At 36.5% G+C, this 19,426-nt stretch overlaps 1 protein-coding gene across 3 annotated transcripts in view; it reads right to left on the minus strand.

Moving 5' to 3' along the window:
• Positions 1-19,426, minus strand: part of WDR7 (WD repeat domain 7) — a 361,817-nt gene that overhangs the window by 328,588 nt on the left and 13,803 nt on the right. For 2 of the 3 annotated variants that reach the window (XM_030292360.2, XM_030292357.2), the window contains exons 2-4: positions 16,919-16,998; positions 8,312-8,483; positions 949-1,055 (exon numbers count right to left, since the gene is read on the minus strand). In XM_030292360.2, coding sequence (XP_030148220.1) covers positions 949-1,055; positions 8,312-8,470 — 266 coding nt within the window. In that variant the 5' untranslated portion in view covers positions 8,471-8,483; positions 16,919-16,998. The remainder of the gene's footprint in view (positions 1-948; positions 1,056-8,311; positions 8,484-16,918; positions 16,999-19,426) is intronic. The other variant, XM_030292358.2, reaches the window with a different exon arrangement.

Here is a 19,426-nt window from a genome sequence, read left to right on the forward strand (position 1 = left end):
CATAAGCTTTATCAAGTGCATACCAAAGAAAAAAAAAAGGCTCAAATTTCAAACTAAGGATACAACATTCAAAATTAGAAATATGTCATGATCTTTGAAATACAAAAAACAACATTAATAAAAAGCAATGGTGCTAATATTCTTAGGGCTTTCTTCAAGATGCCCTTTCTTAGATCTCACATGGTGTGAAACAATTTTTCAAAGGATGGTCAATCTTATTTAGAATATGCATGCTAGTGTGAATTACCCTTTAACTGTCCAAAAGGGATTATTTTTACCTAGAGCTGCCTCTTCTTGTTTCAAACAAGTTACATAAGGTTCTTTTCAAATTCATAAATTATGGGGGGTGAAGGGGAGGGAACAACTTCTTAAATAATTCTATTCCAGGTCCCCAACTCTCTCCAATAACATATTATGTATATAATTTTCTAAGCACCAAAAAAGTTTTAAAAACGCCTGTGAACCCTATAACTACTATCTAATTGCCTCTCTCTTCAAAAACAAGTTATATTCTAAGACTCAGGAACATATATAATTACATAAGTATATTAACATATATGACATTATATGAACTTTGCATGATTTTATCTTCCAAATTTATTTTAGCCTACCCATCATACAGGTTCTTTAAAACTCTCAAAGTTGTCTGCCAACTCAGTAAAGATACCACGGAGATTAATGATCAGGCTTTAACTTGTAAGCTATTCTGAATTGCTCAAGAGCAAGGCAAAAACATAATCATAAATTATAATAAAAGTATTATAAAATCATTAATAAAGAAAATTCACAATTATAAAACCATATTTTAAGTATTGTTAAGTTTAGATAACCTAAGAATTTATTTAAAAGATACTTCACCAGAAAAAAAAAGCTTCCCTCCTCACTAACACACCGGTACTATTTGCAATAAAGACTTATCAAGAAAAAAGTGAATACAAAAATACTTACCCACTTTCAGACGCACTCACAATATACTGTTTGTCAGTAGAAGCACAAGCTTTAGACAAACAGGTGATTGAGGCTGTGTGACCAAACAACAGTGCTCGAGGATTAACCTAGAAATACACAAGTATGTTGATGCAAGTATCAAATTTGTAAAAATTAATCTTTTTTTAGGAATCCTGTTAAATATTAAATATAAATATAAATATAAATATAAATATAAATATAAATATAAAATACAGACCTGATAAGAATTGCTCAGAACACCAAAACCTAAAAGCCACAAAACAGTGAATCCTACCTATTAAATGCTCAACAGTCACCCCGCCAGGTAGTTCTAAAGTCAAACTGGAACGACCAGTAACCAGTAACACTGTTTGCCCAGCATCCCACAGAGAACGACAGAGCTAGGAGCCAAGCGGGCAGTCTTAAGCACTAAGTTATAGAGAACTGAAAAATCAGGTTAAGAATGTTTGTATATAAAATAAAGTAATTTTGGGGCGCCTGGGTGGCGCAGTCGGTTAAGCGTCCGACTTCAGCCAGGTCACGATCTCGCGGTCTGGGAGTTCGAGCCCCGCGTCCGGCTCTGGGCTGATGGCTCAGAGCCTGGAGCCTGTTTCCGATTCTGTGTCTCCCTCTCTCTGCCCCTCCCCCGTTCATGCTCTGTCTCTCTCTGTCCCAAAAATAAATAAACGTTGGAAAAAAAAAAATAAATAAATAAAGTAATTTAACCCCACTTATTTTTTAAGCAGTATGTTCACTGACCTGAAAACACATTTAGAGTCTCTAGATTGACACCATCAAAACTCAAAAAATAAGAGGACAGGCACCCTTCCAAATGCTGATAGCAACATTAACTATCAGCAACTAAGAACGACCTTCACAGACTAATGATTTAGTAACAACATAGTGCCTCAGAGGAAGGACGGCTTAATACCCACTATTCTAAACTAACCTGGCAATCAGCTCCCAAATTTATCTACTTTGTACCGAATGTTACGTTTACTTCAGGTAACTTCAGGGCCTTAGGTTATTTCAAAATATATTTTTTAATTAAATATTTAATACATACAAACATTGATAACATCTGCATATGCTATAAAGAACACATCCTAATTTATTAGTAAAGCTAAACTGTTCAAAATCAAATATTCCACAGAAAGAGTACAGACATTGTTCTATAGTTCTGATATGTGGCAATGGAAGAGATTTTCCAAATAAAATTCATTTTAGTTATCTTTTGTATAATTATAATTAAGAGAAAATTTTAATCTGTTTTTTCCTTAGTTATACAATATGCATTTTTTCCCTCAGAGGCTAAATTTTTATTTTAATTATTTACTTTAAGAATCAATCATTGTTTATAGTTACAAAGGGCCTAGAACATTTTCCCATACATCAAAATTTTTCTCACACATCCAACCCCACCTGCATACAGAGATTCAGTAATCTTCCACTAAAAAATATGCTCTTGGTCAATTATTTAATTTCTCCCAAGAAAATCAACTTCACCAATAGCTTTATTTCAAATGTACATGGCTTTGCTGGAAAATTCCACTTTCAGCCAAAACAAGTAACTAGAATTGGACTTTACTCCCACCATAATCTAGAAAAATAAACAAAAGTATTTGAATGAAGCATAAAAATCACATGATCATCTCAGTGGGGCAATAAAAGCTTGTGACAAAATTCAATATCCTTTCATAATTAAAGACTCTCAACAAATTGGGTATAGAAGGAATGTACCTGTTTTATAAAAGTTATATATGACAAGCTCACAGCTATCATACTCAACAGTGAAAAGCTAAAAGCTTTTTCCTTTAAAATCAGGAACAAAAATATTCACTCTTGCTACTGCTATTCAGCATAGTTAATCCAAAGCAGTTAGGCAAGAAAAAATAAATAAAAGGCATCCAAATCAGAGAGGAAAAAGTAAAATTTTTCCTGTTTGCTGATGATGTGATCCCACCTGTCCTAAAGATACCACTGAAAGACTGCTAGAACGAATCAACAAATCCAGTAAAGTTGCAAGACACAAAATAAACATACAAAAATCAGTTACATTTCTATACACTAACAACAAAACATCGAAAAGAGAAATTAAGAAAGTAATCACATTTACAACAGAATCACAAAGAATAAAATAGTTGACCCTTAAACTAGAAATCTAAAAAATCTAGAAAAAGACTCTACCAGAACCAAAAAGGAATACAGTACATTCACAGTACGCAAGTCAAAACACCAAAAAGCAATTGTATTTCTAAATAGTGACAATGAACATTTGTAAAATAAAACCAGAATACATGGCTCTGTCACCCACTGTCATATGAAAGCAAAAAACAAAACAAAACAAAACAAAAATGTGTAAATGAAACTATATTTTTTACTTCATAAGTACAAAGCTAGCGAAAAAATAGAAAAGTTTTAAGATAATATTTTCATAAATCAACATGTGTCTTTAATGAACAGAAACTTATTCAATTCATTAAAAAGACGTTTTCTGGAGTTTAAAGAAAAAAAAAGATGGCTTTAAGAAGTGGCTCTGAATGACTACCAAATGGCAAGCAGAGGAAGAGTAATCATCATAAACAGATAATCATCCAAAAATACAGCTATGCCTAGTATCAATGCCAAATCACAACTATAAGGTCTTAACATCAAGAAACTACAAGAGAAAATAGGTATTCATATAATCAAAGGAAAAAATACATGGTATATTTATACTTTTCCTTTACCTCACCATTTTCCATAAAAATTTAAGTTAAATCATAGTTTAACATTTCACACATAATCAGTACAAAGAAATATCATAAAATAATCTGTTCAACAATTCATAAAGACCATCCATCCTCAAAGACTACACAGTTCAAAAGTGAAAATTATTACGTTATCAGTGGCAAGGCAAGATGACTAGAAATAAAAGATGTGATGTGTCAGTTCTTTTTTTTTATTTTTTTTTTTAATGTTTGTTTATTTTTGAGAGAGAGAGTGCAAGCAGGCGAGGGGCAGAGAGAAAGGGAGACACAGAATCTGAAGAAGGGTCCAAGCTCCAAGCTGTCAGCACACACCCCAATGCAGGGCTTGAACCCATGAACTGTGAGATCATGACCTATGCCAAAGTTGGATGCTTAATGGACTGAGTCACCCAGGCACCCCTGTGATGTATCAATTCCTAACAGTAAACAGTAAGATCCACATTCTAATCTGAGACCTTGAGGCTAGTTCATTCTGTAGTTAGCCATCATTCAATATTCCTTTATTTTTAAATCTCCTTGAACTTTTTTTTTCTTTCTACTACCTAAGATACTATAATTACCATTCACTAAATAAAACCTTATTATGTGCAAGTACTGTGATAACTGTTTAATATGCATTCCTTCACAGAATCCTCAACCTTGTGTGGTACACCATATTTTAAACGTGGCAAGACTTAGGTTCAAAATGGTCAAGTAAACTGCCCAAAGTCACACAGCGAGATACTAGAGCAGCCAAGGTTCAAGCCACGTTTGCCCAACTCCAAAGGCCAAGCTCTAACCATAACGTTTTACTTCTTTCTTCAACAACGAGGATGATACTATTCTCAGAAAAGATCTGTTTTCCTAACAGAATGGAAGCGTTAAGAAGACAGGAATCAGTCTCATAAATATCCTGTAACTTTTACAGTTAATGGAGCTTTACAAATGTTGCTTATAAGAGACAGTATCTACATCAACAAGTTTCCTCCTTTACTCTGATCACCATCTGTCTAGATACTCACTAGGTTGTCTAAACTGCTTCTACAATTTTCCTCGGACATTTTATTACCACCATGTTAGACCAGGCTGCACTTTTTCACAGATAAAAGGAGATCAAGAGGTGGATGGCACAAATTTAGCTACAGTTTTGAACCCCTTCCTAGAAAAAGAGAGGACACCAAGACTTCAAGAAAAGACACTCTGTGCCTCCCCCAGCCATGTTACATTTCTTCTCATTGGCCCTTCATCAGCATAAAATAGCTGTTACACCACTCTCAACAATAGTCAAATTATGGAAAGAGCCTAAATGTCCGTCAACTGATGAATGGATAAAGAAATTGTGGTTTATATACACAATGGAGTACTACGTGGCAATGAGAAAGAATGAAATATGGCCCTTTGTAGCAACATGGATGGAACTGGAGAGTGCTTTGCTAAGTGAAATAGGCCATACAGAGAAAGACAGATACCATATGGTTTCACTCTTATGTGTCTTATGTGGATCCTGAGAAACTTAACAGAAACCCATGGGGGAGGGGAAGGGAAAAAAAAAAAGGGTTAGAGTGGGAGAGAGCCAAAGCTTAAGAGACTCTTAAAAACTGAGAATAAACTGAGGGTTGATGGGGGGTGGGAGGGAGGGGAGGGTGGGTGATGGGTATTGAGGAGGGCACCATTTGGGATGAGCACTGGGTGTTGTATGGAAACCAATTTGACAATAAAACTTCATATATTGGAAAAAAATAAATAAATCAAAAATAAATAGCTGCTACAAAGTATGACACTAAAGATCGTCCACATATATCAGACACAATAACCAAGCCAATTTTTATTTAGCCTTCATTTTCCCTGGGCAAATAGTCCAATTCCCTTAATGTCTTTCAAAAGATACACTTCTCTCCTAGCCCTACCCCACCACGCCCATTTCTTACTCCCCCTCCAGTCACTTTTCTCCCTCTTACTTGAACTTAAATAAATATAACACTACAGTAAAATCTATGCAAAAAAAAAAAAAAATAGTGAAAGAATTGTTTCTAAGCTCTCATAAGTAAGTCTTATTGCTTGTAATCATTCCAGTAAAACGTGGTACGATTTTTTTTCTCCTCACGACTTCACTGCTGATTCATATTTAGTTTACTACCAATCCTGAAGGTGTATCACATCCTGTAATTCTTCTCTCCAGCTACTTTCCAACATGTACACCCAGCCTTTACATGTCATCTAAGTGTACACATCGTTTTTCCAGTTCCAGTGGTTCCGTGCCTGGGTGTGTACTGAAGAACAACAAAAAGGTGGCGCCACACAAAAACGCGCACACCGATGTTCACAGCAGCATTATTCAGTATGGCCCAAAGCGCAAACAACCCAAATGTCCGTCAACTGGTAAGTTAAATTTAGTACACCCATACAATCGAATATTATTTGACCACTTAAAAATGTGAAATATAGGGGTGCCTGGGTGGCTCAGTCAGTTGAGCGTCCAGTTTCGGCTCAAGCCATGATCTCACGGTTCGCAAGTTTGAGCCCCATATTAGGCTCTGTGCTGACAGCTCAGAGCCTGGAGCCTGCTTCAGATTGTGTGTGTGTGTGTGTGTGTGTGTGTGTCTGTCTGTCTGTCTCTCTCTCTCTGCCCCGCCCCTGCTTGCACTCTCTCTCTCTCTTTCTCTCAAAAACAAATAATCAGTAAAAAATAAATATATAAATAAATAAAAATAATAATAATAAATGTAAAAAATAAAATAGGGCACCTGGGTGGCTCAGTCAGTTGTGCATCTGACTTTGGCTCAGGTCATGATATCATAGTTCATGGGTTTGAGCCCCCACGTCAGGCTCTGTGCTGACAGCTTGGAGCCTGGAGCCTGCTTCAGATTCTGTGTCTTCCTCTCTCTCTGCCCCTCCCCTGCTTGCCCTCTGTCTCTCTCTCTCTCAAAATAAATAAACTTATTAAAAACTTCTTTAAAAAAAGTAAATAAAATAAAATAAAAAGATAAAATAAAAATATGAAGTATTGATACATGCTACAACACAGTAAACTCTGAGATTATGTATGCTAAGTAAAAAAAGCCAGTCACACACACAAAAAAAAACACATATTATTCCAAGAATCTGAAATGTCCAGAATAGGGAAACCCACAGAGGAGTTACATATGGGACACGGGACCATTTATCGTATCAAATTAACGTCCTTATGTACATTGCACATTGTAAAACGAGACAGAAAAACAGATCAGTGGTTGCCTTGGGAGGAAATGGGGGTATTAGGAATGGCAGCTAAAGAGTACAGGGTGCGTTTCTGAGGTAATGCAAATGTTGTAAAATTGACTGTGGTAATGTACACTTTATTTTTTTAATTTATTTAAACTAAAAAACAAAAACAAGAAAAGTTCACCCACTTCTCCCACCCCCACCCCCGTCAACCACCAATCTGTTCACTATGACCTTCATTTTTTAAAATATATGTATTTTTCAGATTCAACATGTAAGGGAGATCATAGAGTTATTTGTCTTTCTCTGTCTGACTTATTTCACTTGGCATGATGCCCTTTGAGGTCCATCCATGTCGTCCCAAATGGCAGGATTTCATTCTTTTTCATGCCTGAATAATACTGCATTGTGTGTGTGTATATATATATATATATATATATATATATATATATATATATATATATATAACACAACTTTTTTTTTTTAATTTTTTTTTTTTTTCAACATTTATTTATTTTTGGGACAGAGAGAGACAGAGCATGAACGGGGGAGGGGCAGAGAGAGAGGGAGACACAGAATCAGAAACAGGCTCCAAGCTCTGAGCCATCAGCCCAGAGCCCGATGCGGGGCTCGAACTCACAGACCGCGAGATCGTGACCTGGCTGAAGTCGGACGCTTAACCGACTGCGCCACCCAGGCGCCCTATAACACAACTTCTTTAAGAGAGTGAACTGTATGATTTTTATCTCAATGAGGCTATTACAAAAAAAAAAAAAAAACAAACCTCAACTTGTTTGCCCTATATTCGATGCCACCTACCACCCCATTTTCTCTGTTACCCTTGACAGAAAAAATCCCTGGGGAAAATTATCAGAGAGGGAGATAAAAAATATGAGGAAAAAAGGAAAATAAACCCTGAGGTGTTATCCCAGAATTGGAGGTATCAGTGTGAACTCTACATGCGTATCCCCAACTCCTACTTCCCTGGCCTGTCCACTGAGAAGGCCTCGAACCACAGCACATTGAGCGCTCCATAGTAAGAAAGAATGATAAAACGTAATAAATACAATCAAATTTATGCTTTATAAAAAGTTTTGCTCTCTTCAAGACATTCACCTTAGAAGGTATAAATGTTCAAAGTCGGTTTTTAATACCTTTCTGGAAACTTCCTTCAGTATGAATAAAAATCTTTTGATAAATCTTAAATGTAACCTATTAACCCACTTAGGGTAGACACAACTGAAAACAGCCAAAAGGCAGCAGAAACCAACTCTGATGAATAATACAAATTAACAATCTACATAATAATAATTTTAGTCACAACACATTTCACAGAAAACATGTTATGAGGCCAAATATTATTCTGGGACTGTTGTTTTCGATTAAGAAGCTCCTTGATTCTAAAAAATACAATATCCATTTCAAATACTCACTTCCAATTCTACTGAGAGATCCCAGAGACATATTTGTCCATCATGGCATCCAGTTACAATCGTGGTCCCGTCGTCTGTTAAAAGTACCGCTGAGATGCAATGTGTTGGTGCTTTGCGACCCCAAAGAACAATGGGTAGGACAAGGCTGTTTCCTGCCATTGTGTTTTCAAACCTAGAAACGCCATAAGAATAATGTCAAATATTATATTATTTCCTTCTAAAACATATACATTTGTATTATGAAGCCAACTTGAACTTCCTGAGTGCCAAGATTCTCATATATATACGACACATCATATATACGACATCATATATACGACACACATAAAGGACAATACATAAAATTCCATTATATATATAAAATATAATTAAAATATCAATTCTCACAATAAATCATGCAGCAAGTACTATTATCACCTCTCTTTCACAGATACAGACAGTGAGTCACAAAGAGTCACAAGATGAAAAGCGAAATAATGGAGCCCAAATCAAAACCCACGAAGCCTGACTTCAGATGCTGTCACCTTATTCATTCTGCTATGCTATCAATGACAAGTGAGGTCTGTAAATCTTGTCAGGTCTCCAAACCAGTAATAAATAGCGATGTTCAAGAAAAAGGTTGTTTCACTGTGTGCTAAACATTAAAAAAGGTATGCTCAGGGGTGCCCGGGTGGCTCAGTCAGTTAAGAGTCCGACTTCAACCCAAGTCATGGTCTCATGGTTCATGAGTTCAAGCCCCGCATCCGGCTCTGTGCAGACAGCTTGGAGCCTGGTGGCTGCTTCGGATTCTGTGTCTCCCTCTGTCTCTCCCCCACCCCCCAAAATAAACATTTATACACACACACACACACACACACACACACACACACACACACAGAGTATGTTCAAAGGAAAACTCATTCAACTGTATTTATTATGTCTCAAGATCATGAATGTCTTTTATTGTAACTTCTGACACTTGAGGGAAAAAGGATTTCTCTTTAAACTCATTTCTGCATAGTAAAAATTTAGTTCTGGTAAAGGGGTTCAAATTTGAGATGAATAATCAAATAGTGTACGTGGGAGTATACCTTTGGCAGGACAGCACACATACAGGGAATTATTCCTTCACATGACAAAATCAAGATCTAGTTGGTGAAACAACTAGATTTAAGTATTATAAACTTGTGTGGCTAAAAACTTAAATACTAGTTCAGAGAAGTTAAAAAGAAATGAAGAATGGACTAATCAAAGAGGGCTCCACAGAAGACAGAAGACTCCACCAGATCTTATGAGACACTAGCAGGTCACCTACAGAACTGACAAATGATCAATCAGAAATGGTCACTGTAGTGATTTTTTCTGCCCCCAATTTTTAAGTGACAACTGATATGTGTGTAACTATAGACTCTTTAGAATGCTAAGATTGTGCTGTCTATGCTGACAGCTCAGAGCCTGGAGCCTGCTTCGGATTCTGTGTCTCCCTTGCTCTCTGCCCCTCCCCCACTCACACTCTGTCTACCTCTCTCAAAAATAAACATTAAAAATTAAAAAAAAAAATACATGACTCTTATCAGTTTGTGCACCCCCCAAAAACTTCATCTTTTGTTACAAGTAAAAGGTATGCATTTAAGAAAAAAATTCCAAGTTCACTTCCTATTAATAAAACCTTATACATATCATTTTCACCATTTCATAGGCTACCATGACATAATTATTTCCGTATTTCTTTTTTTAATTTCCGTATTTCTATTTGATATTATAAAATGAAACAAAGCACTGAACCAATTTTAATAAATTTGGTACAGCATGTTCCTGGCTGAAAAACATACCCAACAATGACTTTTTCAAAAAGGGAATCTGGAAGGAATTCATTTCTCCATGGTGACAACATTCAGTATTAAATTATATCACCCAAAGATTTCTCTCAGTTAAATAAGCTCACAGCATCGAATGCAATATGTGAAATCTGAAGAGAACATCATTTCTCTAGATATTTGAGGACTTATATCCAACGCATACTGCTTTGCTTAAAGAAAATGCAAACACAGAGACTAAGGACTAAGGAACATGTATGCTATGGGGAGATGTGCCTGCTCTGATGCAACAGAACAGGAAAGAACATTCTGGTATTCAGGTGACAAGGCACTCAAGGAAACCTAGAAGAACAATGCAATTTCAAAGCCCTTAAAACAAGTGAAAATGATCATCCATAACATGATAAAGGTATATATTTTAGAAAACACATCAATCTCTAACTCAGCTTCTCCAGAAATTATTAAAATAATTACAAAAATCCCCCACATTCTCACAGAAATCAAGAACTGACAGTCGACCAGAATCTGAGAGGAATTCTCATTAAGGGCAATGAAGGATTTTCATAAAGAACTGGATCAGTTTCCTACAGTTGCCACGACCACAAACTGAGTAGCTTAAACAACAGAATTTATTGTCTCATCGCTCTTGAAGCTAAAAGTCTGAAATCAGGTATAGGTAGGGTTGACTGTCAAGAGAAGGATCTGTTCGAGGTCCCTCTCCTTGGCTTGCAGAAGGCCATCGTCATGCTCTTACGGCATTCTCCCTGTGTATATGTCCAAATATGTTTCTAATTAGGACAGCAGTCATATTCGTTTAGGGCCTACCCCAATGACCTCCTTTTAAGTTCATTACCTCCATAAAAACCCTATGTCCAAATGAAGTCAAATTCCGAGGTTTTGGAAGTTAGAATTTCAACATCTGAATTTTAGGGGAACACAACTCAACCCATAACCAGGATATGTTCTTTTAAAAGAATTTTATAATACTAAAATTACTCAATCAAAAAGCAATGCTCTCTCCCTCTCAGGAAATAATGGTAAAGAACTTCACTATGGGCATCTGGGTGGCTCGGTCGGTTAAGGGTTGACTTCAGCTCAGGTCATACCCTCACGGTTCATGGGTTCAAGCCCCATGTCAGGCTCCACACTGTCAGTACAGACCTGCCCCTCCCCCACCATGCTTTCTCTCTCTCTCAAAATAAATAGACTTAAAAAAGAAAAAAGAAAAACTTAACTACATCTTTTCCAGGGGATATTACATCAGCTAGTTAACTGCTCATTTGAGGAATAATGTAAGAAGTTCTGTCGGACCAAGGTACAGTTACCATCTTATGTCTTATGTTGGGGGTGGCGGAAGGAGGTGGGGTGCAGCAGGAACCGGATTCCAAAATTCACTGCTGTATTTTCAAAAAAATTACACTAACCTGTCCTGACCCATAGGTATATATGCCCTGTCAAAGGTCCTTAAATTATGCCCAATGCTATTTCTTGGCTGGTACACTAAAAGATCTAAATAGAAAGTATCTGTTAAGTGAAATATTTAAAAGGTAAATAATCATAAAGAAGACCTGAAATGAAACATGAACCCGCAATGGATATCACAATCAGTAGCTGCTATTGATACGTCCTTGCTGCTGGGACTAGGGCGGTTCTGCATAAACAGAGACAACTTCTAAATAAATAATAATTAATCAAAAGGACCTGGTGACCAATCGGAAGATGGTATTGAAAAAAACAGAATACAGGGGCACGTGGGTGGCTCAGTTGGTTGAGTGTCTGACTCTTGATTTTGGTTCAGGTCATAATCCCAGGGTCATAAGATTGTGCCTTGTGTAGGGCTCTGCACTGAGCATGGAGCCTGCTTGAGATTCTCTTTCTCTGCCACTCTCCCCCACTCTCTTGCTCGCGCTCCCTCGCTCGCTCGCTCTCTCTCCCTAAAATAAAATCAAGAAAAGAACAATACAATATCAGAACATGTCTGGGGCAGTGAGTGCGGGGAGAGGGGCAAGGGTGAGAGGACGAGGAGAAGAGACAAAGTCTTATTTAGGACTCATGTGGAGAAGTGGATTTGTGCTCCGGACTTTCAGAACACTCTTAATTTTAAAACCTCCTAGACACAAGGGTATTAAATCGGAGTTGGGGGCAGACTATGGAGAAGTGGGTTTGGGGGAATGTTCAAAAGCTGGAGGCAGAGAAGACTGTCAGGGACATCTCAACACTGGCTCTGTGATCTCGCCCCAGACGTGGAGACATCCTCACTGATGCTGCATTAATTCAAAAAATTGGAGAGCTCAGGCTTCACAGAATTTCTCGAACTCTAGACTGGACTTTTTGTTACATAGGATAAATTAACTTCCACTTGTTTAAGGCCACATTTTTCAAGTTTTGTTACACATAAATGTACAATTTTCCTCACTGCACACTCAGATACACTACACCCCCAAAGTTTGTAAGGATAACATCCATGGCATACATGATGTGGTAAGAAGAATGACAAACAATTGCATAAAGGAAAAATCTTAAGGCCCCTAAAAGTGCGGGGGGAGGAGGGTTTGTTGGGGGCGAGAAGAGGACAGGGAGACAAATACAACCATCATCCTGTGGCCAGGCCCCTTCATACACTAGTAGAAATGATTAAAATTCATCATCAGTTGACCAACACGTGAAAGATGAACTTGGATGGTTTAGATAGGTCACTGTAAAATGTATATATGTTTCAGTTTCATATAAGTCCAATATGTAAAAGCTAATCCTGCTTAATTTCTAAGAGAATTCAAGAAATCTCCACACCAAAAGAACACATAAATATTTCCTTTCAGCACTGAAATTTGCTAGTTCTTACTTTCAAGATTCCTTTGGATATTCCTTTGGGTCCTCTTAACTTCCACACAAATTTAAAAATCAGCTTGTAAATGTCTGCAGAAAAGCCTGGTAAGATTATGACTAGAGCTGCATCAAATTCATGTATCAATCTGGGGAGCACTGACTCCTCTAGTTGCAACGAAATACTACTAATGCAAAGCTGTATTCTAAAAGCAATCTTACTTCTTAAAGGGATATATTGTCAAAGTAGCACATGTAGCTTTTTTTTTTTTTTAATTTTTTTTTTCCAACGTTTATTTATTTTTGGGACAGAGAGAGAGACAGAGCATGAACGGGCAAGGGGCAGAGAGAGAGGGAGACACAGAATCGGAAACAGGCTCCAGGCTCTGAGCCATCAGCCCAGAGCCCGACGCGGGGCTCGAACTCACGGACCGCGAGATCGTGACCTGGCTGAAGTCGGACGCTTAACCGACTGCGCCACCCAGGCGCCCCGCACATGTGGCTTTTTAATGAGATTCCATCACTCTTATTTTTCAATATAAATTAGATCCAATTAATTTGGACCTTGTTGGTCCAACAAGGTTAACCAGACAAAATTAATTCTTAACAAAAGAGAAAATCAAATAGAAATCAAATAATTTGTGTGTCTCTCTCCTAAAAGGTTCTGAATTCTTCCTATCACTTTTCTGAGAGAATAACACTTTTCTTCTAGAAAACAAAAAGTTTCATAAAGATCAAACTCATGGTTACCAGAGGGGAGGAGGGGAGGGAGGTGAGTTAAACAGGTGACAGGGATTAAGGAGTGCCCTTGTGATGAGCACCAGGCGTTATATGTAAGTGTTGAATCACCATATTATACACCTGAAAATAATATTACACACTATGCTAACCGGAATTTAAACAAAAATTTAAAAATAAATTACATGGAAGAACAAAAAAAAGTCTATTTTCTCCTTAAAAATACTAATGTATCTACTCACCTATGAGAAGACAAAAACACTGTGAGGTATATGTATTACATATATATTTATTACAAAATATACATATATATGTATTACATATATATTTATTACAAAATATATTTAATTTTATATATATATATATATATATATATAAAATTAAATGCCATACATGCTAAGCTGGACATGTACCTAATAATGTATGAATACACTTTTAATTTAATTTTGAAAAACAACAAGTATTCTTACTTTTTTAGGGTATAGTAACATACTCTCCACTGAAACAAATTATTCTTGAATCATAGGTAATTTTTCCTAAGAGCTTACAATTTCCATTAGCATACACAACAAACACATTCTATTTATGACAACTTGAGAGACTACAAGATCTTAACCTGAATTTTTTTTTAATGTTTATTCATTTTGAGAGAGAGAGAGAGAAGGGGGGGGCAAAGAGAGGAGAGAGAGAGAATCCCTAGCAGGCTCCCTGCCCTCCACGCAGAGCCTGACACAGGACTCGATCCCGCAAACTGTGACATCATGACCTGAGCCGAAATGAAGAGTCAGTTGCTTAACCAACTGAGCCACCCAGGGGCAACTCCCCTAACTTGAATTTCTGAATCAAAGAAAAGACATATTCAATTCCTTAAAACCTAGAAATCTGGCTATGGTGTAATAATTAAGCAACAAGAATTTCTTGAACATCTACTGATCTAGCAGATGCTTTCAATAATTAAGTCACTGGTATTTATTTAATAACCTGGGCCATTTTAGAGACTTACCTTAAACTAAGACAGACAGTCTTTGCCTTCCATGGTACTTGTCACTTGCAACCAAACCGATGGATGTCCTGTGAATTACCTAAACTTTCACATAATCCTCAATCATTACACCATAGACCTCTGGGCTTTCAACATTTTTTTTTCTCTCATGCTTTTTGGTGTAATAAAGTCTTCTAGATCTACTTGACCCTATACTGTGTGAGTATATAACTTACATGAAAGAAAAGAAGAAGAAAGAAAGCGAACCAAGGAACAGGATGAGGAATCTTCAGTTCATTATATGAGCAAACTGTGTGAACATTCTTAATACAAATAAATATATACAATAGCCAACTTGACAATAAATTATATTTAAAAAAGAAATATATATAAGAAAAAAATGATAATCTCGTTCCATCAAAAATATAAATGCTTCAAAACATTTTGTCTACTATCTTAAAAATCTAATAAAAGTGAAACTTTAGAAAAGCCACTAAAAGCACTAATGAAATAATGTGAAATAAAGGATAACAAGGCTTATATCACAGACAAGTATTTCTAAGAAGGATTAACTGAGAGTACCACTTGTTACCAAGTGGTAAACAACTGATTAAAACAAAAAATGGGCAAATCAGCCACGACCTAGCCATGTAATTAGGTAGGACACAGGAATCTAAGTTTGAATTTCTTTAAAATGAGTAACAGACTGGGAACGCAAGCTGGTGCAGCTACTCTGGAAAACATTATGGAGGTTCCTCAAAAAAACTAAAAATAGAACTACCCTACAACCCAGCAATTGCACTACTAGGCATTTATCCAGGGGATACAGGTATGCTGTTTCGAAGGGACACATGCACCCCCATGTTTATAGAAGCACTATCAACAATAGCCAAAGTATGGAAAGAGCCCAAATGTCCATCAATGGATAAATAAGATGTGGTATATATATACAATGGAGTATTACTCGGCAATCAAAAACAATGAAATCTTGTCATTTGCAACTACATGGAAGGAACTAGAGGGTATTATGCTAAGTGAAATTAGTCAGTCAGAGAAAGACAAATATCATATGACTTCACTCATATGAGGACTTAAGAGACAAAACAGATAAACATAAGGGAAGGGAAACAAAAATAATATAAAAACAGGGAGGGGGACAAAACAGAAGAGACTCATAAATATGGAGAATAAACTGAGGGTTGCTGGAGGGCTTGTGGGAGGGAGGATGGGCTAAATGGGTAAGGGGAATTAAGGAATCTACTCCTGAAATCATTGTTGCACTATACGCTAACTTGGATGTAAATTTTAAAAAATTAAAAATTAAATTAAAAATAAAATATATATGTATATGTAAAAAAAATAAAATAAAATGAGTAACGGATAAGCCAAGACACTCTAAATTGGCACCACACATGACTTAAGAGCAATAAAAAGCAATATAAATCAAGAGTATGCAGTTTTTCAACCATCATCACTCAACCACTCTATTGATTAGCTAATAATCCAGTCTTTGTTTGCAACATTATCATCTATTGTCTGAGGGGAATTAAATACATTCCAAAAAAGCTTTATATTAAATGGGAATGAAAGTCCTAGAACAGGATTGAGATTTTAAAATTCATATTTCATGGAAAAGGCCCAAAACAAAAGTGACTGAACAAATTAGTAATCTGACATAGTATTAACTTTAATAGAAATTCTGAATAAAATTATCCAACTCTCCAAAATATTGTGTACAACATATTCATATTTTGTCACTAATATATCAAGGGAAAATGCTGGCTTTCAAATCACAAACAGGTATGTTCTAAGACTAGATACTTCTAGAAAAAGAAGAATATTAGGAACATTCCATTTTCATTCATGTTTATATCAAAATCAGTGTTAAAATTACATTTAGAGATTGTATATCAAATAAAAATTTTACAGTGATAAAGTTTCACAGCCAAATATCAGAAGTTCGAGTCTACACCTCATTCTACCACTAAACATGCAGACTTTGGTCATATCATTTCTGAGGTTTAGTTTTCTCCCCAACAGTTATTTATAAAATTAATTTTGCATCACTTTGAAGTCAAAAACCTCAAATCGTAAAGAGCAAGGATCTTAGAGGTAAAAATTAAGTCATCTCTTTTGGTTACTTTAATTTCATGTATTTGTCTATTTCACTGAATTTCCCCTGTTTCTTAGTTCTGTATAGAAATACAATTGTACTTCAGTCAACAAGAAGAACAAAAATAATCATAATTGAAAGAACTCTGAACTCACAATTAGAAGAACTGTATTCAAATCCTGGCTCTTTTATGGAATCTTGAAAAAGTTACCCCTCTGGGTCTCAGCTTCCCCATCTGTAAAAGATGGACAATAATACCGTCTTTTAGGAAAGCCATCCTAATGATTAAGAGAAAAAAATGCACATAACGCAACTAGTGAAATGCCTAGCACATGGCAGATGCTCAGTAAATACTAATTTTTAAAAAACACAGATTTTCCTACTTCTTCACATTCTTATTATTTTTTTAATATTTTTATTTTATTTTTAAGAGAATGCCAGTGGGGAGGGGCAGAGAGAGAAGGACAGAGGATCTGAAGCAGGCTCTGTGCTGACAGCAGTAAGCCTGATGTGGGGCTCAAACTCACCAATTGTGAGGTCATGACCCGAGCTGAAGTCGTAAGCTCAACCCAGGCGCCCCGACTTTTTCACATTCTGCCTCCACATCTACTGGTTTCTTCCAGCAGTGCCATTTCATATTTAATAAAGTTGGATTTTTAATAAGGTTATGATCTTTCAATGACTTCCTGCTATAACGTAAAAGTACCACTGTATAGGTTTGTCAGACACAATTCTATTATCTGCAAATATGACAATTTGGTTCTGCATGACTTCATTAGCAGTAATACTGCAACCTCCTATGTGATACTAAAACAGCTTTTAAATTAAGTTCTGTCTCATAATAATAATAATTAGTATATACTTCAGAGAAGCATTTCCCAAGTTTTAATTTTGTGCCTGTATCACAGCATTACAACAGTTGATAATATAGACACAATTCAACTATCCAGTAGAGCATATACATGAGCAAGCAAACAATTACCATAGAGTGTGATACAGGAGAAATCTCAAGACCCATGGAGACACAAAAGGTGGACATCCTAACCTACACTTTAATGGGTCCAGGAAGGATTTCTGGAGAAATAATGGTGAGAATTAACCCAGGAAGAGGCTGGGGGAATTGCATGTTCTAAAACCCATAGATAAGAAAGCTCAATTCTTTCTTGGCAGTGAAAATAGGAGAGGTGGCATTCAGAACACAAAGGCCAAATGATGACACAAGAAACAACAGGTCAATATGCACCAAATGATAAAGGAGCTGATAAGCCATCTGAAGGAGTGTAGAGTTTTACCTGACAGCAACAGGAAACAGGTCAAGAGTTTGACCTCCGAATTTGCTTTTCAGAAAGATCACTCTAGCCGCAATACAATGAATAGGGATAACACTGTGGGTTTGAAGACAGTGGGGCCGCTGCAGTACTGCTGGTAAGAAATGATGGTACTGACATTTATCACAATCTCTCATTACTTATTTCTGGGCTTTTTTGTTTAACCAACAAACGTCTTCTACTCTCCGCTACTACTCTTTATGCTCGTGTTCCCTAAGATCAGAACCGCGTGTGTGTATTCACCACATAATGCTTAGCATGGTTTCTGCCACATAGGCTGTCTCCAATGAATATATGATGAAGGACAGTAATAGTGAGAATGGCAATAACAAGAGGAATATGAGAGCTATTTTGAAGACACAACAGATAGGATTTGGTGCTCACACCAAGTTGATAGCGACGAGCATGATCTATGAAATAGGCTCCACAGAAAGGTACTACAAGGACAAGAGAAAAGAAAAAGCATTTTGAAATATTAAAAGCCTTCTACGTAAAGGATAAGCACTATTATTACACTACAGATGCCCAGTGAAGTCATTAACAAATTCAGATTCTAATATATGGGACAAATGAGTCTACACTTAACCAAAATAGATTTTGAGAAGGGAGAAGATACTACCAGGTTTCACATTAGTCTTGGGCAGGATCAGACTAATGTGACTTAGTGGTCCCATTAAGTAGACAGAGAAGCGACACGCTAAAACTCTGTGACATAGTATAAAGTTTGGATTAACGCAGTGAAAAAACTACAGAGAGGGAAAACAAATATGATGCTATGACAATTAGGCTGGGTGCGCACAAAGAAGAAGCTTAGCTAAAATTATGAGTTTTGAAAGAAAAAGAAAATACAAGACGATACAGAAGAACAATAAATCATGGGGTTTGATGCAATATGTAAGGCTAGAGGCAAGAAAAAGACCTATTTTCTAGGCAGAGTGATGAGGAAAGAGGGAGGAAGCGAGCATGACAGGAGGGAGGAAGGGAAGTGATAACATAAATGAGGCAGAAGGGGAACAGACAGCTAATCTGGTCTCAAGAAATTGTAAGTCAGAGAATATTTTCATAAAATGGCACCAGAGAATTCAACAGAAAGTGTTCCACAGGAACAACAAAAGTGCAAGCACCCTTTGCCTATATCAGTAAACCAAATCTTTGCAAAAGTTGAGGAAAATGGGTCTACTTCCTGCTGCTTTGCTTGTTTTTTTACATTTAAGCAGTTATAAAAGAAAGACTTTTATAGTTGACCAAAAATAAATAAATAAGTAAACTGGCTTCCTGATTTAGAAATGGAGAATATAGCTCATGTGCCATCTAACAGTTTTTATTTTGGTGGAT

This window comes from Lynx canadensis, chromosome D3 (assembly GCF_007474595.2).
Source record: "Lynx canadensis isolate LIC74 chromosome D3, mLynCan4.pri.v2, whole genome shotgun sequence".
Taxonomy (NCBI): Eukaryota; Metazoa; Chordata; class Mammalia; order Carnivora; family Felidae; genus Lynx; species Lynx canadensis.